General features: G+C 35.8%; 4 protein-coding genes across 6 annotated transcripts; 3 read left to right on the top strand and 1 right to left on the bottom strand.

Annotated features, from left to right (window-relative positions):
• The first annotated feature begins 235 nt into the window (after positions 1–235).
• LOC125192314 (protein FIP1-like) lies at positions 236–7,373 on the top strand. Of its 2 annotated transcripts, none has more exons than XM_048089856.2 (14): positions 236–492; positions 1,075–1,162; positions 1,247–1,351; positions 2,569–2,618; positions 3,363–3,429; positions 3,745–3,817; positions 4,073–4,128; positions 4,287–4,383; positions 4,792–4,876; positions 5,160–5,222; positions 5,756–5,815; positions 6,457–6,549; positions 6,852–6,914; positions 7,007–7,373. In XM_048089856.2, the coding sequence occupies exons 2-14, from the start codon at positions 1,105–1,107 to the stop codon at positions 7,100–7,102; spliced, it is 966 nt and encodes a 321-aa protein (XP_047945813.1). In that variant the 5' UTR covers positions 236–492; positions 1,075–1,104; the 3' UTR covers positions 7,103–7,373. The 2 variants fall into 2 exon arrangements, with proteins under 2 accessions (XP_047945813.1, XP_088925775.1); XM_089069649.1 differs by having other exon boundaries at positions 1,075–1,166.
• Positions 7,374–7,859: 486 nt separating this feature from the next.
• LOC125196988 (tubulin-tyrosine ligase) lies at positions 7,860–13,561 on the bottom strand. Its single transcript, XM_048095669.2, has 15 exons — positions 13,222–13,561; positions 12,833–13,081; positions 12,466–12,590; positions 12,113–12,329; positions 11,897–12,022; positions 11,569–11,825; positions 10,739–10,846; positions 10,447–10,588; positions 10,198–10,363; positions 9,802–9,959; positions 9,376–9,699; positions 9,191–9,265; positions 8,914–8,983; positions 8,671–8,828; positions 7,860–8,104 (listed from the first exon to the last, which is right to left on the bottom strand). The coding sequence occupies exons 1-15, from the start codon at positions 13,498–13,500 to the stop codon at positions 7,955–7,957; spliced, it is 2,604 nt and encodes an 867-aa protein (XP_047951626.1). The 5' UTR covers positions 13,501–13,561; the 3' UTR covers positions 7,860–7,954.
• A 2,553-nt stretch (positions 13,562–16,114) lies between these two features.
• LOC148927071 (uncharacterized) lies at positions 16,115–18,669 on the top strand. Its single transcript, XM_089056105.1, has 2 exons — positions 16,115–16,562; positions 17,967–18,669. Exons 1-2 carry the CDS (start codon positions 16,261–16,263, stop codon positions 18,451–18,453), a joined length of 789 nt encoding a protein of 262 aa, XP_088912231.1. The 5' UTR covers positions 16,115–16,260; the 3' UTR covers positions 18,454–18,669.
• Positions 18,670–18,829: 160 nt separating this feature from the next.
• Positions 18,830–24,229, top strand: LOC125193512 (uncharacterized). Of its 2 annotated transcripts, XM_089056104.1 has the most exons (3): positions 18,830–19,165; positions 22,530–22,663; positions 23,003–24,229. In XM_089056104.1, the coding sequence occupies exon 3, from the start codon at positions 23,014–23,016 to the stop codon at positions 23,980–23,982; it is 969 nt and encodes a 322-aa protein (XP_088912230.1). In that variant the 5' UTR covers positions 18,830–19,165; positions 22,530–22,663; positions 23,003–23,013; the 3' UTR covers positions 23,983–24,229. The 2 variants fall into 2 exon arrangements, with proteins under 2 accessions (XP_088912230.1, XP_088912229.1); XM_089056103.1 differs by lacking the exon at positions 22,530–22,663.
• Positions 24,230–25,443: the final 1,214 nt, after the last annotated feature.

The following is a 25,443-nucleotide window of genomic DNA, read 5'->3' as shown; positions in this document are numbered from 1 at the left end:
CCCACCAATGAGAAGTAGATAATTATGAGTAGTAGAAATATACTTAGAAATTAAACCATATAAGGAATTAGTTATAACAGAAAAATTAAAGTTTTCTATATGAAATTAGATTGGTTTAAACATTAAACTTTATGGCACAAAACTATATGATTTGAATTAAAACTATTATGAAATTAGATTGGTTTAAAAAACTAGTCATAACAGAGTTACTCCATATTTGTAAATTTATGAAATGAAACATTACATAAACAATTTGATGAAATTCCCATTCAAATCGTATGTCAAACACAGTCAGTTTTGCGGAGGTATAAAATTAACAAATTACGCCTGAGAAGAAACACAGTCGGCGGAGAGATCACGGAAGCACAATCCGGCGACAAATCCATGACTTTTCCGACTAAATTCGCCAGCAACAAGTGACAATTTCGCTCCAGATATGTCGATGGACAGGCACGGCTCTTCCTACGCTGCATCTCCCGAAGAAACCAACCTGTATGTTTTCTTCTCATCATCGCACCGATTCTGACATATAATTGTGTTTCTGAATTTTTATCATAGTGATTTTCGTTTCCTATTTTTGATTATCGTATGCTGTTGTTGGAGTGGAGGTGATGAATTCGGCCTAATTTGCTATTTGAATTGCGAAATGATCATTGTGTGTTTCCGGATGTAAGTATCTAGCTCGTCGAGGACTGTTACTTTCGTTGGAGTAAGTGATAGTATAGATTTTAAGCTTAATTCAATTAAAATCTAGACGATTTTAGTTCAACATGAGGCAAAATCCGAAGTTCGTGTTTATCTGACTCGTTCTTCTGCATACAATGTCCATTGCTTCCTTTTGGCCTGTGATCTGTCGAGAGGAACTTTTTTGGTTCAGGAATTCACATATTTAGAGCAAACATGAACAAAGGGAGTTACAATCGACAATTGGCTTGAAAATATGGGCATAAGTAGCCATCTATTGAGTTTCTAGCGTGTTACTTTCTTTATGGAAACATAATCAGCATGCCATAGTTTTCCGATATAACCACTGTGTCGTCTATTCTTTTTATTACGTAGCTACTTGCTTTGCAGGTTCCTTGACATACTGCAAGAGGCTCCCTTATGTGGTCACCGGAAGCGAACAAGGATACTTGGGAGTATCTTTTATTGTATTTTACTGGCAAGTTTTCATCCACTGTAACGTATGTTCATTAGATATCAACATACGATTGTGGAAATCTGATTTTCGTTCCATTCTAGGCAGGTTATGCAATTTTTGCTCTGGGAATTACGTGGATTCTTAAGTCTTTGGAAGATTTAACCGTCTCACTACTGTGTAGCTGTAATATCATTCTTTTGGTCGTTACAGGTCATTCACGAACATTTAATAACTTCTCTGTCTATATATGCATGATATATCTGAAGTTTTATGACTCTCTTGAATTTGCTTCTCTTGGCATGGTTTTACTATCGGTGTACTTTGTAAAACAATGTAGTTTGGGTTTAAATTTTATTTCTACATTAACCAGAAAACGTTGAAGTTTTACTGTATTGAAATGAGCATCTGCTTATCGAGCTTAAGATGGAAGAGCAACTTGTTTTAACAAACAGCATTTTAACTTTGGCATATGAAAATAGAGAGATATGCGAAAGAAAGAGAAGAGTAATATAGCCATGCGAGAGTTGGCATGATTTGAGGTTTATTTTCATTTTTCCCTATTACATTTGGATCCCACCATCCTTAATTGAATCCTGGGTAGGATCTTTAATCATAAATCAGATTGTATTTTGCTAGAGCATATTACGCACTTATTTTGCTTAAGGAAATAAATTGGTTTTGTTTGGTTTCCGCTGGAGCCTTAGTTGAAAATGAAACTATTGTTCTCATCTGACTTTACTTATTGCTCTAACTGTTTCTCTCTCTGCATTAATTCTGTTTCTGCTTTGACAAATTTGCATTATATGTGAACTATAATCCCAATACGAAATTAGATTCCAAAAACACTCTAAAATTCTAAATTTCTTGTCTGATCTTGGAGCTTCACTGCTGGCGATGTGTTTCTAGTTTTCTAGAGTAAGGCTAGTAGGCTACTGACTTTGTCCTTTTTTTTCCGAGGCTGTGAGTTGATTTAGTTGTTATCTAACGAGTAATGGTTTTTCTGAAATCATATCATACTTAATGCAATCAGAACTTTATTTGCCTTCTTGTATTTGCATGCTACCGCTGTGAATCCGCAGAAACGTAATATGTAAACCAGGCAACTGAGAAAGCTCACAGTTTATCATTCTCTCTCAGCTCCTCGAAGCAAAATTAAACAAGTGTATTGGTTGTTGACCAGATAAAAGAATCAATTGCAAAGGAAATGTGGATGACTAGGATATAATCTTGGTTAGGCATAGCAAAAGTTAAACCAGTTGCCACCAGTCGTATATTTACTGATAGTTAAGTGAAATTTGGAGATGTTTTTATGGATATTATATGGAACCTATGTGAATGAATATTATGTTCTTGAAAACAGGTAGCTGGAAATGAATTCTTTATTGAACTTTTGTATTTGCTAAATATAGCCTTGCCACCTTGTACAGGCATTTTTCTACAATATTTGGTTTATCAAGTTCACAAGATACGCCTGCAGGTATTTAGTTATCCTTTTCGTGACGGATCAATGCCATTATCATCATAGCTCTTACAGGTTCTCATCAACAAGATACACATATAACCCAAAATAAGATTTTGAAATGTGCATTGGATTGCATATATCATTCTAAAACACCATACCAAAAAATCGTTAGAAGGCATCAGTGAAGATAGCAAGGACAGCAGAAGAAGTCTAGCTTAGTTTTAATCTTTAATTTTGGGTTTTATTGGATTTGTGTGTAATCCATTGAACTCACATGTTTAATACTATTTGAAGTACATGTGCTGTGGATGCATTAACTGGTGCATCAGGTGATTTATGCTTTTGACGACTAGAGTCTTCAGGTTTATCAATTGGGAAGTTGACAAGTGTTGACAACTATGAGACACACAATAGATTAAATGATACTAGTATTCTAAGAAATAAGGAGGGCAATATATGAAAAACAGCATCAATGATGGATTCAATGCCGTAGATTAAGGGTTGTGTTGTTAAAATGAACTTCTGTTTCTATTTCAGTCGGGTTTTATTTCAACTAACTTAAATATTTCTTATATCAGCTATTGGGGATGTTAATGTGAAATAAAATAAAATTCTTGTTGCATTTTGACTTGACCATTCACAATGTATCGCTTGGTTTTTATCCAGGACGCCCTGGAGTTACAGTTCCACGTTTTTAAAACTTTTTTATATTTGTATGTATTAACTGTTGGATGACATGGGATAAACTCAATTTTGTAGGGTTATTATGGTTTCAGCCAAAAGTTGAAGCATATAATTCGCCTACCATTTGCTACTATCGCATATGGTATGCATATGATTTCCTATCTTTCTGTCATTCAGTTCAGAATAGTCTGTGGCTGATGCATTAGTTATCCAATTGACATAAATTACAAATAGAATATCGACTTTTTATGTGCAAAAGAACTGAACTACACCTTTTTGTGCTGGACCCATTATTTAATATAATCTCCTACATAGAATTATACGCTATGATTTTGAATTCTCAAGTGATTTCTTGCTCATTCTCTTCTTATATTTATATGTATGACTCTGGAGACACAAAAAAGAAATTAAAAACTTCATGGAATATGTCTATCTGATCTATGTTAGTTAAATGCAGGAACTGCTGCAATGCTGCTTGTCATGGCCTGGAAGCACCATATAAGTTTTCTATCAATTTCTATGCTACTCAGGTCAACATACTTAAATTACAATGCATGCTTTGGGAACCCCATATATCACTTTTTATACATTAACTTGCAGAAGTAGTACATCATTCGCAACCCTACTTTTTATTCTACTGCTTTCTGCCGTTTTTGATCCTGTCTTGTAAGATGACTAAGTTCCCATTTGATGTTTGAAATTGATGTTCGAAATTGCTGCATAAACACTGCCTAAGGTAGCTTTTGATTCTTAGAACTTAACCATTTGTCTGTTAATCTTTGCAGAATCATTATGCTGGTTGAAGCAGTATGTGCAGGATTTTTCATGAGCGTCTATGTTGGTTAGTTGGTGCCAAATTATGTTATGGAACTTAGTGCCACAAATTCTTAGAAAATAGTTCAGAAGCATAAAATTATGCTATGATTTATTTCATGTGGATTATATAAGGTTACCTGAGATATATAAAGTTATTGCTTAAGAGCATTTTGGAAACTGCAGGTTATGTGCACCAATACAATTCATTGGATTCCCAACCTGACGTTTTGAACTCATTGTACTCTCCACTGCAACAAGCAAGTCCTTTAGAAGGATTGAGGTACTGACTTAGTCATGCTATATACATCTAAATACTTTTGGCGTGCTTAATTCAACAAACTTTCTTAAAGTTTGGCATGTTATAGACAGACTCGTGACTCGTCTATTGTTGGAATACAGTGGTGATGTATGAGTTAATTAAATTCGACTTTTATACCCCACCTCCCACCCACACACACACACCACCACTTTTATAAAAGAAAAGAAAGAAAAAAAAACTAGTCCACATATTACTAACATCCTCTTCTTATTACAATGCTCATTGACCATCATTCAGTTGCATTAAGAGAATAAGTCGAGTTACTTAAAAAAATAGACCTCCAGTTCTAGGAGATTAATACTATGATCATCCGAAACTTTAGTATGGCCATTTCACTGTATGTATTTGACATTTTTTTTTTAATTGTAGGTACCATGATGGGGGGCGTCTATCAGATCAACAGATGGCATTGTTGCAGTATCAGAGAGAAAACCTTCACTTTCTCAGTGAGGAGGTAAGTTGTATTAAGAAACATGTCACGAATTCTGCTCATACCTTTCATATCTCTGGTGTAGAATATCATTAATTTGATGGAAAATTTGGCTGTTCCTGTTGACTTCTATAAAATCTAATTTTGTTAATTATTTTAATGAAATCATACAAGTCAACAGTGCCCGAGTGCATCTTTTCTTAATTTCTAAAGTTTAGAATTTGTGGCATGTTACTGTTATAGCATATACACATACATATTTAGGATGTTTTCTTGTGTGATTTCTGATCTTAATTTTTTCCAATAGATTCTTAGACTACAAGAATCTTTGAGCAAATATGAGAGAACTAATGATGGTAGCACGCCTCAGGTAATCGTAATCCTTGTTATGTACTATGTTCTTTCTGGCCAGAATATTAGAGAAACACTGACACTGCTTCACGCTAGCTGTTGTATGATGGATAAGAGAACATATTTTAGAATGCTAAAGTTTTGTAAGTCAGCAACAGTTTGGATGTGGTGTTTAGTTGCCTAATCTTCGAGTCTCCAAATTTTCCAATTTGTAGTCTAGCATCATGCTGGTGTTTATTGACTCAGTTCCAGAAGACGGTTACTATGAGTTACTTTTCTGTCAGACAAATAGGCTTGCTTGGTATTGTGATAAGCTGGTAGAGTGAGCTTTGGACAGTAATTGTTGGGTTGCCTTTCATTACTGGAGAAGTCTGAGATGTTGGTAGGATAGATACATGAGCATCTTGTTCCCTTAGTTTGACATATGATACATCTCCTAGCTACCAATGATGTTTCCTTCTGTACACGCATCTCAGGGATGTGTCATTGGATCACAGACTCTGGCACTTATTTGAAATATAAACTTATGATAAATTTTCCTGAACCTTGTAGGTTGATCTGGCTCATTTGTTAGCTACTCGTGATCAAGAACTACGAACACTTTCGGCTGAGGTAATTAAATTAAACGCTCTTCATGGCAGGTTATAGCAGTATATAGAACTGAATCGTTTCCTATTGAGTAAAGACTCAAAAATTTAGTTTGACCTGCTTGAAGTAATTCCTTACCAGTGAGTTTTTGGTCGGCATGTGATTAATATATGTGCAGACGTGGGGTCAAATTATTATGCAGCTTATAAATGAGCTAATTCTGTTGGTGACTGTTGCTGTTCATTTTTAATCTCTTATGGAAGCTGACACAACACTATAAGTTCTTATCTTTCTATGTTTTAGACCTGTTAGTCGCCTGTGATCATAAAAACTACTACTACTATATATTTTTATTGCATTGAAAAATTATCATTGTTAGCATTGGAATACCCTCTCCGCATATAGAACCTTAAGGATGGGCTGAATGCTAATAATTATAAATAAATATAGCTTTGTGTAATGCAGCCTTTAGAGCTTTATCCTACTCATAACACATGCGTTTGTGTTTCTAGAAACCTAAATTCTTTCCCTTTACATATTCCATTTACAAGAGTTGACATTATTTATAGAGCTTGTGATTTATTTGGAGTCTAAGGATCTTCCTACAAGGTCTTCTTTACATGGATCTAGACATTTTGGGAGTTCTAACTGCTCTTTCATTGCAGATGAACCAGTTGCAATCTGAACTTCGACTTGCTCGCTCTCTGATAGCTGAGAGAGACTCAGAGATACAAGGTGTTCGCAACACTAACAATCAGGTAGATATTTGCTACAAGTTTTTTCTGTTTTCACAACCCTCCTTCAGTAGCTAAACCAGGACGGGGGTGAAAATGCCAGGGACAGAAAAGAGGCTTGAAAATACATTTAACGATACAACTTATGGGAACATTAAACCATATATGAACAGTGATCTGTGCTATTATAGATAAATTTTATTTCATGCTTTTCTAGTCATGTACAGCAGATTCCATGTTAGCCCATGCCAAAAAGTCCGTTTGAGAATATGCATCTATCTTGAATTCTTGAATCAACTTTTAATGCACTATCGGTCATGGAACAGTACATCGAGGAGAATGAAAGGCTTAGAGCTATACTGGGAGAGTGGAGCGCCAGGGCAGCTAAGGTAGTGTGCTAGTAAACTTCCTTGTGTTTTTTGGAAAATACATGTCTCTGCGTTTCGTAGAGTTTCTGACCTTTTTGTTGGATGAACGATAGCTGGAACGTGCATTGGAGGCTGCAAACATGTCCAATTTGGAACTGCAGAAGAAAATCTCATCGAAGACTCGGACTACAGCAGAACAAGCTGATTAGTAAGGCTGGTAATCTCACTTTCTCGTTGTTTCTCTTTTCTTCGTTTGTTGGGTGCATTCTTTTCTTCTTTTGTATAGGAGAGTGTATAGACAGAGGATGAAGTTTAGTGATTTAGGATTTGCTCAACAGAAACTGTATAGGAATTTGAAGTGTGACATGTCCTTTTTCTTACTTTTACTCAACTTGAGCTATGATTCCTAGCAACAAGATTTCTACTAATTCTTTTTCTATTTTACCTTTTTTAAATAAAAAAAAAATCATTTTAAGGATAGTAATGTCCATTTATAGTAGTATGCTTTTTATGAGTATTGAAAAGGTATTATCGAAAATAGGTACTATACCCTCCGTTCCACATTAGCAATTCCAAATGAATCCGGCACAAGTTTATCGAAATAGCGGAATGTGAGTCTCATTTTATACAGTTTTATAATAAACCATGAGTGAAATATGAAGCATACTATTTATGTGGGACGAACTAAAATACTAAAAAATTTAAACTCCTAATGTAGGACGGATGGAGTATAATCTAACATTTACTTAATGCAATAATAGCAATAAAATTGGATTTTTATGTTTTCAAAAAAAATAAAAGTTATTTTTTCTCAATATTTGAGCTGTGTGGTTAAACCGTAACAAGTTCGATACAATTTGGGTTGGTTACGATACCCGGTCCATATCTTGTTATATCAGTTTACGATGTCTGATGAGTTAAGGACGAGAACTCTAATGGTGGGCTAATACAAGATTTGCAAAATCGTACGAAACCAGCCATACCAAAGGCGGAGAGAGCATACAGATGAATATTACATTATCCACTCCAATCACACAAACAAAATTTCAATTAACTAGTTCTTACAATGGGGATACATGAGTGGTCTCGTTTAAGAAGAGACAACCAAACACCAAATTGTAGAAGTCACTTCCTTTCACTGTGCTTCCATCTCCAAATATGGACTGAGTATCATATGTACACGCGCGGGTACAGTCAGGGCAATACGTAACCTAGCAAAACATATTCTTGTCATGAGATTGTCTGATATTGAATTGGCCAGAAATTATGTGGCATTGTCTCGAGATTAAGTATCAGGCCACCGAACAACATTCATAAGACTCTATCTTAGATAATCCATCAAACCAAACACCAGTATCAAACTCACGTCAATGAGCAAATTAGGAAATAAAAAACAGAAATAAATAACGAAGCTATTGCTAGCGGAACACATGCTGCTAACACAAAAAGAGCATGAAGATGAATTCTCGTCAAAAAATTCCACGTAAATTAAGAAGCCCCATGGCTTCACTGTTTGACGTTTGATGCAAGAGTAAAACACAATTTCATGTTTTCGTCTTGTTTCTTTAGTGAAGCACAGGCCTTCGTACCAAACGGGAATTTATGAATATTTGGCATGTGTGGTGATGGTTTTCATACCCATGTTTTGTAATATACCAAACATGTTAGAATTCATACCCATGTTTTGTGAGGTATACTATCTCATTTTTCTCTTTGGATTCAATTAATATGCCATATTCTTATATCTAGAAGTAAAAGAAGTAGGAGTTCATCGCACCTCTAGCAACTTAGGTAGGTAGTGGCTGTCGAGCATGACATCGACCCCATACATCGCTCTAGATGTTGGACTATGCATTTCTGGATGAACTGCAGCAGCTGCCTCGAAAACAGACCTGATCATCTTTTTAACTCTTAGATGGATATCCAACCATTTAACTGCAAAAATTAACCATGAGCATCTTGTGAATGAAGACAACTGCTAATTCATTGACAAACAGTGGAAATGGAAAAAAATCAGTACCATTATGCTCCTTTTCAAATTCTTTTACAAAGTCCGGCGTGTTCATGTGATTCAATCTTCCCCTGTAATTCTAAAGAACACAAAAGTCGCAAAAATAAGAAGACCACATAATTTGCTTCGATTTTTTTCTACAAAAGCAAGTACCAACCCAAATGCACTCTATTTAGATAATGATATCCTTCACAAACTTGGTGATGGCATCAAATTACTTGTGAGAAGTGTTCAGTGATCGTGGAGGTACTATTTAACCCAGGAGGTAAATGGTAGACATAATTACCATAACGGTGAAATGTGTCTCGTATTCAAATAAACTGTGCTGCTCCAAAGAGTAAGTGTTATTTGCCAACCTAACCTGGAAATAGAGATCGAGACATCTTCAAAAAACTATAACTTAATATATGACAAACCATGATACCAACACCATATAGCATCATTCCCGGAAAAAAGGGAATGGACACATACCCAAAAGACCTCTGAAATGAATATCTCCAAAGGGTTGATACTGCGCACTAAGATTATGTAGCGTAGATCAAATTTTTTCCCTCTAAATAAGGCAGGGTGTTCGATGTACTTTTGACATATTTTCGGGCCAGTCTCCATGAGGCGGATAATCTGTGATAAATTCTGGGTAACAGTTGTATCAATAGTTCTTGCCATGTTCCATGGTTTTAGGATCCACAAGTTGTCAACTCCATCCCTTTCACGTGTAAAACAGTCCCCGATGAGTTGAGCAAGATGTGTTTCAAGATTATATGTCGGCTGGATCCACTGAGGAGCACCATGGGCCTGTAAGATGGAGGTTGTATTCAGAAGCATTTTATATCAATAAGACATTTGAGCTATGCAATTTATGAATTGATTAATGCAAGAAGTTGGAAAGTATAGAACCTTCTGAACAGTTTCGGCCAGATGATGTTTCATAACAAGGCAAGCCTCAAAAGGAAATTGATTTATGTATTGCTGATCATTCAGTCCAACTGCCTTCTTCATCTCCTCATCAACTTGCAAACTAGTCCATATAATATCTGCATCCTTTGGTTCACTTGCTGCAGAAAAAACAATTAGAAATAACATGAGTTCTAGAAGTAAGAAAGTAAAGTATATATACATGAAGGACAGTGCACAAATACAGATTTTATGACCCAAGTGACCTAAAGTAAGAAAAGATAAGAGAGATCATATTTGCATTATACTATTACTAGCATTAAAAACATGCTCAAACAATTGTCACAAGCTTAATATAGCAATGCAATTTTTCTAGTGGCTATGAGTTCAAGTACATACTGATCGTAAATTCTGGACGTGTCAGAAATTCCTCTACTTGAGGCAAATCAGTGTAAACCTTCAACACACGTCTATCACCATGAAGCAGACTATTGGTTGCCGATGCCTTTGCTGGTACCGGAGAACACCTTCTTGAGTTCAATTCCATGTAGAATTTTTCATACTCCTACAGAAACAACATTAGAATTTAGAATGAACATAAGAGTCATGGATGGACCAAACATAAAACATCACAATCAGAAATCATACTCTAATAAAATAATTTTGAGGGGTATGAAACCAGGCAGTGAGTCTTGCAGAACGTTGCCGCTCCTCCCCAATGCCAAACAGGTAATCACGAGTGCATTCATCACCTTGTTGCACAGGTTTTGTAGGCCAAAGAACTGAGTAACTGAGAAATTTTCACTCAGTGTTAGTTAGTAACTTTCCAATGAAATATAGGAATCAGGTAAGGATCCCAATGGAGAAAACTAATACAGTGGACTATGAAGATGCTCCCAACATAAATAGGGGAGTACAAGGAATGGTTTTAAGAAAGAACCTGACAGCTGACTCCAGTTTACCATCGGGCATGTAGAGAAACGGTGAAACTCTGAAATTGGCTTCATCGCTGTGACGCAAAGCTGAACCAAGCTCATCCATCACATACCTGAGAGCAATGTCAAATATAAGTTAATATAAACCACAATTAAAGACCATGACATCACAGTCTTGTACACAAGATTACAAAATTTTCATAGTTGTTGTGTTGCACACGAGCTGTATTAGAACCTCTTCTTCATAAAATAGTTTAGTGAATATCACATGGCAGAAGGAGACTAAGGTGACCCAACATTAATGAATGTGGATTCCATTTCTACCCAACATTGAACATTTTCAATTATCCTTGTTCAGCAAAGGGCTAGGTTGAGTGAAAGCAAACCATAACTTTTGCAATCTATGCAGAAACAAATATAATGGTCAGGGACCTTTCTGTAAAATTCCAACTTCAAGACAAGAATAAATAGCTTCAACAGCTGAAGACATTTTGTGATTAAGAGCAACTCTACCAATGAAACAAGTTATTATGTTCTAGTGCCATAAGGTCCCTCATCCCTTTACTAGTTCTTTGATTATCTATACATGAACTGATGTCCTAAATGATTATAACTGCATTATATGGTTTGTCACATTAATAGAAGTGAAAGATCCACATTGATTTTATAGTTCTCTTATAATGGACCAACTGGCATCTCAGCCAAATCAGGCAATCAAACTAACATAATTAAAAAAAAATCCAAGACATTCTTGTTAGACAATAATTGGAATGTCTCAATATGCCCCCAATACTAAACTCGATAAAGGATTGAACAATAAGAATCAAGTGATTACCAAACAGAAGTTTCATCAATCTTTTCTTCATCAGCAAGCCGATATGTCATTAGGTACAACCACATAGCATTGATAACACGATCAGTGAGAGACTCTTCAGCATTGAACTCAGGGAGGCGGGGTTTTAATACTGAATCAGCAATGCTCTTCTCAGATTCTAAGATCTTGGAAGTACTAAGTCCATTCAACTCAGAGAGAGCGGGGAGAGCTTCAATAATTTCAACAGCACTCTCTCCAAGAGGACCGGGAATATCCACCTATAGTAATGTCCATGTCAACGTGATTAGCAGTTTGGAGAAATGTAAATAGTTTTATTTAACAAAGCTACCTCCAAAGCAGTTAGATTGGTGAATCCTCTAAGATAGTATAGTAGTATGCTGACTGAGTTCTCGTCCAATGCATTTCCACGAAGATTCAAATATGATAGCATAGGCATTTCAATTGGAGAAAAGGCCTGAAGAATATTGTAGATTAATAAGGGGGGAGTAGGAAGCTAAAGTCTAAACATTGGGGTGAGTTATTTAGAGTAAGAAGTGTACTGTACCTCAGTGATAAGATTTTGGACGCGCCTATTTGAAAGGTCAAGAGACGTAACGCTTTGCAACTGATGATCACTCTCATCAGAATCTCCAGGATTGTCTTTCTCGTATAGTCCTCCACAGAATCCTAATGCCCACTTGCCATACTTAGGAGTGAACTGGGAATTATATATTTCCAGTTCACGGCAGCTTCCTAGAATACGAGCTTCCAAGTCCTTAACACTGAAAAAGAAAGTAATTCAGTATCTTCAACATAGTTTACACTGGAAAGCAAATTTTTCTCAAAAACCTCAAATGCATTCAAATATTTCAGACCTAAATTGATCCTAAACAGTTTCCAAATAACATGGAAACTCACCCATTCTCCAGTGCCGGATTGTAGTTCACCCACAGAGCTCTGAGAGATTTAAACTGAGCCACCACTTCTAACAAAGTCTCCGGATTCTCAAGCTTGTTGCCGCGGAGACTTAGTGCAAGCAAGTGCTGGTGCAGTAGAGTTCACAATAAGGTTAAAACATCGAACAAAAGGCAAAATACAACAAATCCATAATTATAAACCAGAGAATCCACTTCAATTCGGTTTGAGTGGAACCTATGCCAGCTAGTTTAACAACCTATCATTGTCAATAAACACACACAATAACACAAACTTAATAAACTGAACCATTCATAAGTAGATAAACATAGCAGCAAAAACAGAGAATGTGATACAGTTAGCAACTGACAGGGAATTTAGTCGGCAGATCAAGGGAAAGTAGCATATCATCGTCAATTTCGAGATCTTCAAGCTCCAGCCATCTAACAGAACGAGCACCTTCTTCCCTAACTTTACAAAACTCTCTCTCAACTACTTCTGCTGCACTCAATTTAGCATCATCGCCTTCACCACCAGCCTCGTCCGCCTCCGAACTCAAATCCACGTCAACGCACATCAACGACGCCATCCTCTCCACCAATCCAGGAACCTCCTGCAACTGCACCATCATAACTTATGAAATCAGATAACATACCTCGAGATAAGATCAATTAACAACAACGTAACTTAAATCGTTCAATACATTGCAATCAATCAATTATCAATTAAACAGAGCGTAGCAATTGAGTTCGCATATACCTGCTTGTAAGCATCGGATAGGCGAAAAGTCCAGGCGTGATCAATCAGAAACACATCGGAATTTTGAGCGATGTGATCCGCCGTCGACACGAGCCTCCTCTGCCTGCCGCTCTCAACAGGCTCCACCTGAAAATAGCTCCCGCCGTCGAAAGTCTCGGACGTGAGCTTCTGGTAGAGCTTGCGGTGCAGCGGCTGCGGAAGACCAGACGCCGCTAGAAGGACGCCGTGGACCTTGACGAAGTCCTCGTAGCTGAGAATTCCGGTGACGGCGGGCGACATTTTTGCAGCTCAGGGTTTTTGAGTGAAGTGGAGAGGTTTTGGGATTATTATTTATTTTCAAATCAAGGGGGAAAGCAAGTGCATTAGTAAAATTTTAAAGCTATGCTATTTATATTTTTCCAAAAAATCGTCATTTAAAATTTAGTACTACATGATTTTACTATTAGTGTGATTTAAATTGTTTTATATCAATTTAAGATGTGTGTTGTGATTATTTACTCAATCCTTTGTTACTTGAAATGGTTATAAAATAATGTACTCCTATAAGATAGCGAGTGAAATTACAAGAGACGGCAGAGTCCTTAAGAAAATACTACGGCCTATCCAACTCGAACATGTGCAATTCCCAAGCGATCGCTCAATAACAAGTTTTGTACCCCAATCGGTGGCTTATCATACAAAAATACCTACATGTATCCCGACCTGACGACCAACTTGCCAAATAATCTGCAACTGAATTAGCCTCACGATATACGTGTTTTATTATCACAAACCAAATTTTGTCACACATATCCCAAATGTTTCGAACGAGACTGAATCAACTTCCATCCTCTATATCTAAGTTGATCATAAAGACCGTTGCTTGGTTGTCACTTTGGACTTCAAGACTTTGTATGTCATTTTTCTAAGCAAGCTGCAAACCATCTGGCACATAATTCAATTAGAATTATTGAGCTATGTCCTAAGCTTCTGGAGTACCTTTTAATTTAGACCCCGACATGAGGTACTCCCTTCACTGCCCCATCCGTATGGAGCTTCCAACTACCTGATGTTGGAGGGGGCCAATTAACTAACTTGCTTACTGGAACTTTGGTCTTGGCTTTGTGTGTAGCATAATTTTGCATAGCTAACGCCCAAGCCATGCTCTGGATTATCAAACTATCCACTGGCCACGTCTCACCCCCAAACACTTTAGCATTTCTATTTTTCCGTAGTCTCCGACAAATCAAGCAAAATATAATACTCATAAGGAGTGTTCGGTTCAAGACTAAATCTCATGATTAAATATGTATCATGTTTGGTTCATAAGATTAACCCCCACAACTTAATCCTAGATGGATAGTCTCATGATGATTAGTTATAGCCTCCCCCTCCAACCAAAATAATCCCACAACTTAATCCTAGATGGATAATCTCATAATTATTAGTCATGGCAACCGAACGCCACCATAGAGTGACAAACTACTACTATTTTGCCTATTTCAATCAACCAAGCCTCAAATGGATGTATATAAACTTGAACCAAGTATCTCTAGGGTTGTCTTGCTCCAAACGGAAGAGACGTCTTAAGACATGATCAATGGATTCTGTGCTCCCACACAACTAATACAAGTTGCATCATCAATAATATGTAGGTGACATCTCTCAACATTGGTGAGTAACGGTCTTTGAAAGGCAAGCTTGCCGAACTCCCTCTGAACCTTTGTAAATACCATAAAAAGAAATTACTCAAATAACTTATGATAACCTAAAATGAAATATGACTCAAGTAACGTGATGGAAGGAGTTAATTTTATTTTAGAAATTACTTTTATATTTTTAATACTCCATTTGTTTTAGTTTTATTTATTTTATTTTACAGTATTTAATTTAATTTAATTAAAATTTATTTTTGATTTTTGTCCATTTATATCGGTTGAAAAATATATACTTGATGAAAGACAAAATTAGCCGATTAAGAATGCTTTCACTAGTTTAGTCGCTTATTCAGACGATACACATTCGTGTACAACTCACGCCAACAATAGTATTTTATCATACCTAAATTATTCAAATAATACACACATTCGCATTAATAATTACACACATTAGCGTACGACGAACGCCAACAATAGTCGCGTATAATTCACGCCAACAATACTATTTTGTCGTACCTAAACTATTCAAATAATCACACACATTCGCACTAATAACTACACACATTAGCGTATGACGAACGCCAACAATAATCGCGTATAATTCACGCCAACAATTGTCTTTTTCTCATTATAACTTTCACATTTTTTCTTACTTTGTAAGTCTATTTTTAGAGATTCGGTAAAAAAATTACCTAGAATCGAACTTTACCTAAAAAAAAAAAAGACTTAATATCAGTCTTTTTTTCGTAAGATAGTTGTGAAAATCATCATATAGTCCGTTATTTTTATTGGTATATAAAATTATAATTGAACAAAAATGAAATTAAATTAGGTGTATTTTGCGGCAATTTGCATGCTTTTTTATTAACGTCAGTCATATGGCGGCAAACTCTCGTGCAACCGTCATAATTAAACTGCATTATAATTAATTAGTAATGCAAATATTAATTACAAATTAATAAACTTTAAATAATTTGTCAAACAAAAACCCCACTAACCTTTGTCCAGTACTCGTAGAAGAATATTCCCATACATCCTCACACACCAAATAAAAAAACATCCGCTGCATCTTCCATCGCCACGTCTCAATCCCCTTAATCCAACGGCTGCGATCGCATCAAAACTCGCCACGTATTAGTTACGGTACGCCTCCCAACACGCTAACACGCCCTCCGATCGGAGATTAAAAAATGAAAAAGAGATAATATTGTTTAATTATGCAATTTGGAAATTGTGCTGCTTCACTTTGGATAAAGATAAGGCCTTTCACTATCAACATCTTCTCTCTCGTTCAATTTTCCCTCTCTCTCTCTCATTCGGTTACAGTTTTCTCTCTCAACAACACACACGATTCGCATGCTTCTGTAGACAAAACCTCTTCGGCAGCAGTGCGGCGGCGGAGATGTCGATAGCTTTGCAGCGGAGCAACTCAGGCGGCGGCGGCGGGGGGCACCCGATCGAGGGGACAGGATTCGTGCACCGAGAGATGGCTTTTGCCTCGTACGATCATCCAGCGGCGGATCAGCGGTCGCCGGAGGAGGATCGGAGCGGTTCGCTGTCATTGTCGTCGAGTTCTTCGATCGGGAAGAACAGTGACGAGCATCACAGCGGCGGCAGTGATGAGGAGGAGGAGGAGGTGCAGAGTCAGTATAAAGGAGGACCGCTGGACAGCTTGGATTCTCTGGAGGAAGTTCTTCCTGTGAAGTAAGTGATTTTGTTTTGTTATGCGATGATTGTTTGGGTAATATTGTGAATTGGTAGGATTGTGTTAGTTTGCAGTGATGTTCTGTGGTTTAGGGCTTTGTGTTTTGTATGATTATGTGAAAATTGATGCCGTAATGGATAATCGATCGCTTTTTGGGTGGGAAACGTTGTGCTACTAAATAAGTTATAATCAAGCTAGATCATAGATGGGGATTCTGTGTTGGGGGGAAAAATTCGAGTTATTAAGACTGAAATTTGTATATTCTATATTGAGCTCTTTCTTTTGGCTGGGAATAGAAATTTTATTAGGTTTGCAAATCCATTATTCAATTTTGGCTCTGCAACATTTTCTCTCGTGAGAATTGTCAGTATATTTGATCTATTAGTACTGGATCCGTAGTGGAAGTGAAGTGGAGTATACGGTGCTAAATTAATTTCAGTAACCCACTAGTGTGGATTTGTTGACTCCCATTTTACTCATGGACTTCTCTTTGCCAAGGAGCTAATGTCATCTAAACTTCTGTTTTGGACTGTGTATCTAGCAAATTTCTAGTCAAGAGAGACTTATAAGGTCTTGTTCTGTCAATGATGCATGGAGCAAACGTTTAATCATTATCTCCCTTTATAAAGTTATTTTTGGGATCATTATGCATCTTAATGAGTTTAAAACTTAAAAATCTTTACTATCTATGTTAGATGCTTTTCCATCCTCCATGTCTCACAGAATCTTCACGTGATGGAGTTATTTTTGGGATCATTATGCATCTTAATGAGTTTATGGTGCCATCTTGTATTTCTCATCATGGTGTTCGGATTATAAATATAGACATCATGAAAATGGTTTTATTAAATACTGATACTGATTAGTGATTAGGCGTTTAGACATACCATTATGGCACATGAGTATCTTGTGCTGCTGCTGTGTCTTTTCTTCCATCCGTGTTTTATAATTTATGTGGCAGTAGAAGATAATATTTAATGTGAAGATGACATGCATTGTATAATTTCATATGAATATTCCATATTTTGAAAGAGGTAGTGAGCCATCTTTCTCCTCTGTCTTATGTTCTGTTGGATATAGACCTCTGGTCTGTGCTAAGTAAAGTAAGTCTTAAGAATCACTAGAAGTCTTTTTGCAGCTGGAATCAACCACAAAACAGAAGTTAGGAAAACAAAGATCCCTCCAATAAGTGCAAAGAGTATTTATTTGCTGTTTCTTGTTGAAAATCTGCAATCATCCACTGTTTATGAAGCTGTCATCTAAATGCTGACTGCTTTATACATCTTGCGTAACTCTCCTTGGATTACTTTTTGCCATTTGTTGTTAGATTTCTCTCAACGCTGACTGTCCTCCTTAATTTGCTCTATGTTGGTGATCATTACATGGTTTCTGGAATTTTATAGGAAAAGCATATCAAAGTTTTACTCTGGTAAATCCAAATCATTTACCAGCCTATCTGATGCTGCATCAATCCCCTCAATTAAAGAAATCACGAAACCAGAAAATGCTTATACAAGGAAACGCAAGAACCTGCTGGTCTTCAGTAACTTATGGGACAAGAATCAGAATAGCATTATGAGGAATCGCATTGGTGGAATATCAAAAAGACCGACCAATTCTAGAAGTATGCTGTCTCTTGCCGCTCACATGAACTGCTCTGAAAGCAATAGCGGCGACACCTCCAATTCAAATCCATCACCACCAGGTTGCAGTCTTCCTCCTTTACCACCACATGCCAGAAGAAGTATGAAAAGTGAGCTGTCATCATCACCTCCTGTTGATAAGTTCCCTTCATGGCGGTCTTTCTCCTTATCTGATCTGCAAGGTGCTGCTGCTGAAACTGCTACTCCCAGTGCTGGTGGCTTATGGAGCAATAACACAGTGAATTAGAATATATATAAACTGTGTTTCCATTTCATATCACCCTATGAATTTAAACCATGATGGATGTTCGTGGAGGTGGAGATGTTTGTACCATCTTCTTGCTTGTGTTCATGCTTCAGATCCTTCTAGTTGTTGTTTAGGCATCACTTGTTCCCTTGCATCGTTAGAGTGTAAACACTGAAAAATATAATTAGAGTTTGCATCTGACTTTGTTTTGTTATATATCTGAATAAATTCCCATAGTCTCTTGGCAAATTATATGTTCTTCTGGCTACTGTGTCAATGCCCTTGAGATATTTCTTAGGAAGGCATTCTAATGCAGGATTTCCTGAAAATCTTCTCAAGCTGTATATGTTTGGATTTGGTGTTGGAATCAAGTCTTGAGCTGAAGGGTGTCAGTGCCTATTTTTGTTCTGTTCTTGGAGTTGGTGTCAATCAGTTTGAGAAGTCTGCTTGCTCAGGGAGGAGTTATACTGCTTAACATAATTTCTTAATTTTCTCACATATTGGTTTATTGAGAATCTTTCCTTTTTTCTACTCCCTTCTTCCTTTTGCTTTCAATATGTTGAGGAGCTTAAGATTTATGCTGGTTTCTACCAGATGACTGACTTGTAGGAATGCCAATCCGTGCAAGAGCATATAAAGGAATCCCACTGTTGAAGTTGCTCGATGGAGTGGTAAAGTTGCAACCGTGGAGTGGCCGATGAAATCCTTAAAGGTACACTATTGCATAGCTAGATCTTGACAAACTGTTAAACCTAGCATGGAATAAGCTTATTGAATATTTGTTTGGAAATGCATGGGCATTTTAATTTACTCTCAACTTGATAGCTCTACTTCATGCTCATGCTACACATAAATGTCTTTTCACTTAATTGGTTCGCTGCAAAGTTTCTATTTGTTAACGCATAGGATGTTTTTATAAGTGGGGTGGCAAACATAAGAACCTTCAAGTCATAATCCTTTATGGTTTATATGCTACACGAAACATTATACCATAGTCTCAATGTTATGGAAATGGAATATATAATCTGTACAGGTAATATTTGTTATATAATGTATACATATAAACAAAAAACAAAGGGAAGGTAGAAAGGGAAGAGTTTTATGCCAGAATGACATAAATTCAATTAATTTTCACATTAAATGATATGAAGAGAATGATGGTATGTGAAAAATTATATATTGTGTGCATATATGAGCAAATAGTATTTAATTGTAATGTTATTATTGAAAATAATTATCAAGGTGTATAAGAAATTTTAATGATAAAATATAAGGAAGTTCATATACTTAAGTTGGCACTGATACAGTGATACTAAATGTATTTTCTAGTAATTTTTATACATCATATAATTTTTATCTAATGAGCATTATAAATTTATAATTATATATGTACATATTATCTATGTATACATTAAATGTGTTAATATAGTAGTAGTGTAAAATAATTTATAAATGAAATTAACTTTTTTTTTTGTCTTGATTACAACATTAACTATAAATTGAAGCATGCGATGCGACAAATGCATATTCGTTTCCTTTTGGATTAATCGGTTCTGAGGTTTATTCCACTCTTGTTAATTGTGCATGTGATTTTGTTTGATTCTGATTTTGATAAGTCATCCTAGAGAGAATGATGGTCTAATTATTTAGTCCATTATGTAAATACATCCTTAAATATTTCCCTTTCATAATTTGTTTGAAAATTTTACTATTTTTAGAATATATAGGTGTATTATTATTTTTTTTAAATTTTCAGATAAAACACGTGCAATATTTAGTGATATTTTAGAAGTAGTATTAATAAATTTTAAAGTACACCGGCCAAGAGTATGTTTGTCACATGTAAAAGATATGACTATTGAATAAGTTCTTTTGTAGATTTTATATTTAATCAGGAATGATGAATTATAATAGTACAAAATTATTTATGTAATAAAAAATCTAAATGAGGATGCCAATAATTATTAATGCATAGTAATATGTAATATACACTTAATCCATAAGTATGTAAAGGGGTAAAATAACATCATTCTCTTTCCTAATAGTTGTAGATATGCAATATTCTGTCCCATAAAATATACGTAGTTTCTTTTTCCATTTTGGTCCGTCCACAAAATTAGGCGACTTCCATTTTTGGCAAGTGTTTTATGAGATGGGACGTAGGGAGTATTACTCTCTTGAAGAACAAAAAACTTACATTCTACATTATTAAAGTATGAATAAGGTTTTCTGAAGTAATTTAAGTTGTAATATTAGTGAAATAATTTAAATTAGAGTGAACTTCATAATAAGTCTTTGGAAAAATGGGGTTTGCACCTTTTCCTGTATCTTCTTTCCTAGAGTCCCCTTGAAGGCATTGACCTAAAATTCATTAATATTTTTGGAACTCAAATTTTAAATTTATAATTTCCATGTACTACTTCCCTTGATTTTTAATTTATAAAAAATATTTGCATGTATATGTAGATAATAAGTAAAAAAAATATATTATTGCATATATTTATATATTTTTAGATAATATCATGTACATGAATTTTATATAATAATAAAAATAGAAGTACTTATCATCATTATTATTAAATATTGAATGTAATGTATATACATCTAACAATATATAAATATATGCAAGTAATGTGTAAATTTAAATTCAGAAAATACCAAGATCTTTATGCCCTCAAGTGATTCAGGGACATAATGGGAAATGAATAGTTGACAAAGATTTGCAATGTAATTAATGATATTCCGGAGACATGTAGGGATGTTCTTTCGGGTTCAGGGGCCAAAAAGGTGCAAACAAGACCTTATTTGAATCACTGTTTAAATTTTAGTAATTATTAGTAAAAATTATCCGTGCACATACCGCGGAGCAAACTTGTTTGATCATATTGAAGCGTTTGCCCCACTTTCCGCTATGCATTAACTGTACGGAAGCCTCGCTAATCTATATTTTGTCGTTTATCTAATCTATATTTTGTCCTTTATCTAATCTATATTTTGTCCTTTATCTAATCATTTGTTGAGCCATAATCTACTAATGACGTATATAAGAACCTTCGTTAAGTAGAAGCGACAAAATCGTAGATACGTAGTTGCGTTGAACAAGCAGACATTCGCTCGTGTAATTAACCAATAGCTCGAGTGCTTAGTAATAATTGATAATGTATGTAATCAACCAATAGTTTGAGTTTTAGAAATAGTTGCTAGTGCTAATAATAATTTGAGTATTTAGCAATATTTGCTAATATATGGGACTTTTCTACTCGATTAAATATATTTGTGAAAAATTTCACCACACATTATGAATCTATGACCTTCATGAATAATTAATAACACTCCAGACTGCATTTTAAACCATTATTATGAGCCAACCATTTGTATTTGTATTAAACTAAAGCTAAGACACTGCATCTTGAACTTTATTCTTGGATTAAGGTGTTCGCTTCTTGGGTTTTATGACCACTTAGTTATCAGACTAAGTGAGATCTCTTACCAAAGTGGTTGGCAAAACTATAATATTTCTTTTTTTGCTACATGGTGACCTCTATATTATATTCTTAGAGATAATATTACTTGAAAATATAATGAAAAGGCTAAATTTAAAATTTGTCATCTTTATGAGAAATTTCATTAATTGTTCTTGGCCTTTATTTTTCCCTGTTGTCATGTGTGGCAAATGTGCTTACCCTTAATTAAGTGTATTGTGTTAAACTGGAAAATATGATTACAAATTACTTAGCAATGCCTTAAACTGATTGAGCCTCTTCCAGATGTATTTTCTTTTTGTTATCTCATAGGAAAGCTTTACTAATCTTAACTTTTTGTTAGAGCCTGGTTTCTGTAATCTTTGAATCATGGTCATGTAGGTGGTTTGAGGCCTTTGATATCAACGCCATTCTTTGCGTATGAAATTAACACTGATATCTAGGCAAGCTGACCAAAAAAATTCATGCATATTTTCAGGATGCGTTGCTGTAATGCTGTAATCCTAATTGTAATATTAATTACTACCTACCAAATATGATTTCTCTTTTGTGGTGATTCCACCTATTAATAATAATTGCCCTTGTTTTATGTAGTTATGATAAGAACGACTTCATGGCCTCATTTTGAATTTAGGGGCTTATCTTGCCTCAACAACTTGTATAAATTGGGGTTGTATTGTAGACTTCTCAACATCTTTCTTTCACCTCTGCCTTGAAATTTTCACTTGGTATGTTGAACTTCTAGGCTTCTTTCCTTTCAGGCACAGACCTTTTCCTGTTTTCTGAAAAAAATTTCTCTAATAAAGACAATGTTATGTGTGAAGTTGTGTGTTCTAGCTGAAGCCAATTTCATGTGATTTCAATCAGCGATTTGAGTTTTCCTGATGAATTGATGTTTCTTTCCTTCTGTTCCTTTTTCTTCATTTCTTGTTTATGTTGTTGTATTTTCTGGTATGGCTCTAGAGCACCTTCTGCTGGTGTGGTTCCACTTACTTTCTGTGCTGCTGTTTACTTGCTTTTTCATGTGCATAAACTGGCTACTTTCTAAATGTACTTTGTGTTCTCAGGATTTAGCATCATGGGTGGTTCCCGGTTTACAGTGACACTGAAGGAATTCAAGCTTTTCCATGGGATCGACAGATCACTGTATGTTATTCTCATCAGGGATCTGCTGCGCGATCCCTTGGAGTGCCTGTACATAATGGGCTTCTGGCTATGGTTGGAACGTGTGGGATTTAGTAAATTTGTAAGTAAGGCCTTGTCCATTCCTCCATTTCTGATCAACGAGCTTGCTGATGAAGCTGTGTCATGCATCAAGAGCACAAATGCGCAGTTCCCTTTCTCATCTAGAGCTACTGACATCCCCTTAACCCGCAGTCTTGTGAGAAGGGAAATCTATCTGCAGTTCTTTATTGATAACCGTCTAACCACTTTCATTGAGATCGAAAATTTGGTAAGAGGAGTCTGTCTACCATCATTGTCCGATATCCTGCAGGCACGCATTTATAGTATTTTAGCCCAAGCTCCATTGGACGCTCCATTGATGATGGCGCCTCGCCATGCTGCATCAACTTCATCCGCCAACTATGTGCCGGAACCATCTCCTGTGGACAGCCTGACTCAAAGCATTGCTAACATGGAAATTGCTGCCTCCGGTAGCAATTCCTCCCCTTCTCGTGGCAAGGGCAAGGCCACCAATGAGGTGTCCCGGAACGAGAGGACAATGTTTGTCACCTTCTCCAAAGGCTACCCAGTGAATGAGTACGAGGTGAAGCTGTTCTTCGAAAGGGTTTTTGGGAACTGCATCGAGTCGTTCCACATGCAGGAAGTGAGCAACCCCGAGGAGCAATCTCTGTATGCCAAAATCGTGTTCCTGAGGCCAGCGTTCATTCGTGCTATTCTCAACGGTGCGATGAAGGCCAAGTTCACCATCAATGGCAAGCATGTCTGGATGAGGAAGTTTGTGCCTAAGAACAACAGGCACTCGCCTTCTGGCTCCCCAAGCGTTGGCTCCCCAAGCGTCGGCCCGAGTCACTCTTTCTTCTGATGTAATAACCTATGAAACAATATCTATCTTTGGTTAGATAGATACAGGGTCTCCTTCTAGTGTCTTGTCTTTGTTGTGTCTGTTTATGTTGTGTCTGTTTATGTTGAGTCTGTTTAGTGTCGTTCAATTTCTAAAGTCTGAGTCATGTTCGAGTCCGGTGAATAAACTCACTGCCATAGTCTGCTTTCATGAGTCTTGTAACAAATCCTTCTTAGTAATATATGGCAATGCGTCTTTGTTTTTATAATGCATCTTTGTTTTTTATCTTGAATGTGCAATAGTCTACAAGCAAAGCAAAGCAACACAGCACAACACAATAAGAGAGTTAAATTGAGTAAGGCGAGCCTTGGATTGTTCGGTTTTTCAAGATTCAACTTGGAAGATTATTCGATGTTAACTGGTTCAAATTAATTTTGTCGCAAGTGAGGTGAGTTATTTATTGTTCGGCTTTCAAGATTTAACTTCTAAGATTGTTCGATATTAAATTTATCCAAATTAATTTTGTCGTTAGTAGGTGAACTCTGGACTGTTCGGTTTTTCAAGATTTCACTTCTATATTTGCCTGATATTAGTTTGGCCCGAATTAATTTTGTCGTGAGTAGGGCGAGCCTTGGACTTTTCAATTTTTCAAGATTTAACTTTTAAGATTATTCGAATTTATTTTGTCGCAAGTAAAGTGAATCTATCTTGGACTGTTCGGTTTTCCAAGATTTAACTTCTTAGATTGTTCAGTATTAGTATCATAGTATGGTCCATTTAATATTGTCGCGACTGGGCCTTGGATTGTTCGGCTTTACGAGATTTAACTTCTTTTAAGATTGTCCGATATTAAATTGTTCAAATTAATTTTGTCGAGTAAGGCGAGCATTGGACTATTCGGTTTTTCAATGTTTAACTTCTTCTAAGATAGTTCGACATTAAATTGTTCTAAATTAATTTTGTCGTGAGTAGGGCGAGTCTTGGACTATTCGGTTTTTTTAAGATTGAACTTCTAAGATTGTTCGATACGAATTTCCAAATTAATTTTGTCCGTGATGCCAACTTTTATAAGTCGAGATCAATCTTTTGCGAATTTTGTCTTAAAATTAAATACCATCCAACCAAACAATATTTATAAAGCTTCTCAATCATAAAATAATACTCCGTATATTGTAAAAAAATTAAACTTAGTGAACTTTTTAAAACAATAGATCAAATTAAATGAAATTTTATAAATTTTTTTATTAAATTACATATTAATCATACAACACTTTATTAATCATTTATACAAACTAAAATAAAATAAATTAAATCAAGTAATTTATTTCATTAGTCTAATTTATTTCTTTAATATCTGAATTAAATTTGAAAAAATATTTAAATAAACTCATTTCATTAAAATGGACCAACTAATAAACTAATCTAGTTCAATACAAGTTTGTTTTTATTTATCTCACGGCTTCTCCATTTTGACAAATATTC

This window comes from Salvia hispanica, chromosome 4, assembly GCF_029641045.1.
Source record: "Salvia hispanica isolate PSC_SH4W2 chromosome 4, Shi_PSC_v1, whole genome shotgun sequence".
Classification (NCBI taxonomy): domain Eukaryota; kingdom Viridiplantae; phylum Streptophyta; class Magnoliopsida; order Lamiales; family Lamiaceae; genus Salvia; species Salvia hispanica.
Note: the sequence above shows the minus strand (reverse complement) of the source record. Positions and strands in the feature narration are given on the sequence as shown.

Bases quoted from the DNA above. Each gene is read 5' to 3' on its own strand.
- LOC125192314 (XM_089069649.1), top strand. From the start codon at position 437: ATGTCGATGGACAGGCACGGCTCTTCCTACGCTGCATCTCCCGAAGAA. The intron at 2,619-3,362 runs GTATTTAGTTAT...TCAATTTTGTAG, and splicing joins TTCACAAGATACGCCTGCAG to GGTTATTATGGTTTCAGCCA. The intron at 6,915-7,006 runs GTAGTGTGCTAG...GATGAACGATAG, and splicing joins GGAGCGCCAGGGCAGCTAAG to CTGGAACGTGCATTGGAGGC.
- LOC125196988 (XM_048095669.2), bottom strand. From the start codon at position 13,500: ATGTCGCCCGCCGTCACCGGAATTCTCAGCTACGAGGACTTCGTCAAG. The intron at 9,960-10,197 runs GTATGTACTTGA...TTTTTTCTGCAG, and splicing joins ACGTCCAGAATTTACGATCA to CAAGTGAACCAAAGGATGCA. The intron at 9,700-9,801 runs GTTCTATACTTT...TCCATCTTACAG, and splicing joins TGGCCGAAACTGTTCAGAAG to GCCCATGGTGCTCCTCAGTG.
- LOC148927071 (XM_089056105.1), top strand. From the start codon at position 16,261: ATGTCGATAGCTTTGCAGCGGAGCAACTCAGGCGGCGGCGGCGGGGGG. The intron at 16,563-17,966 runs GTAAGTGATTTT...GGAATTTTATAG, and splicing joins GAGGAAGTTCTTCCTGTGAA to GAAAAGCATATCAAAGTTTT.
- LOC125193512 (XM_089056103.1), top strand. From the start codon at position 23,014: ATGGGTGGTTCCCGGTTTACAGTGACACTGAAGGAATTCAAGCTTTTC.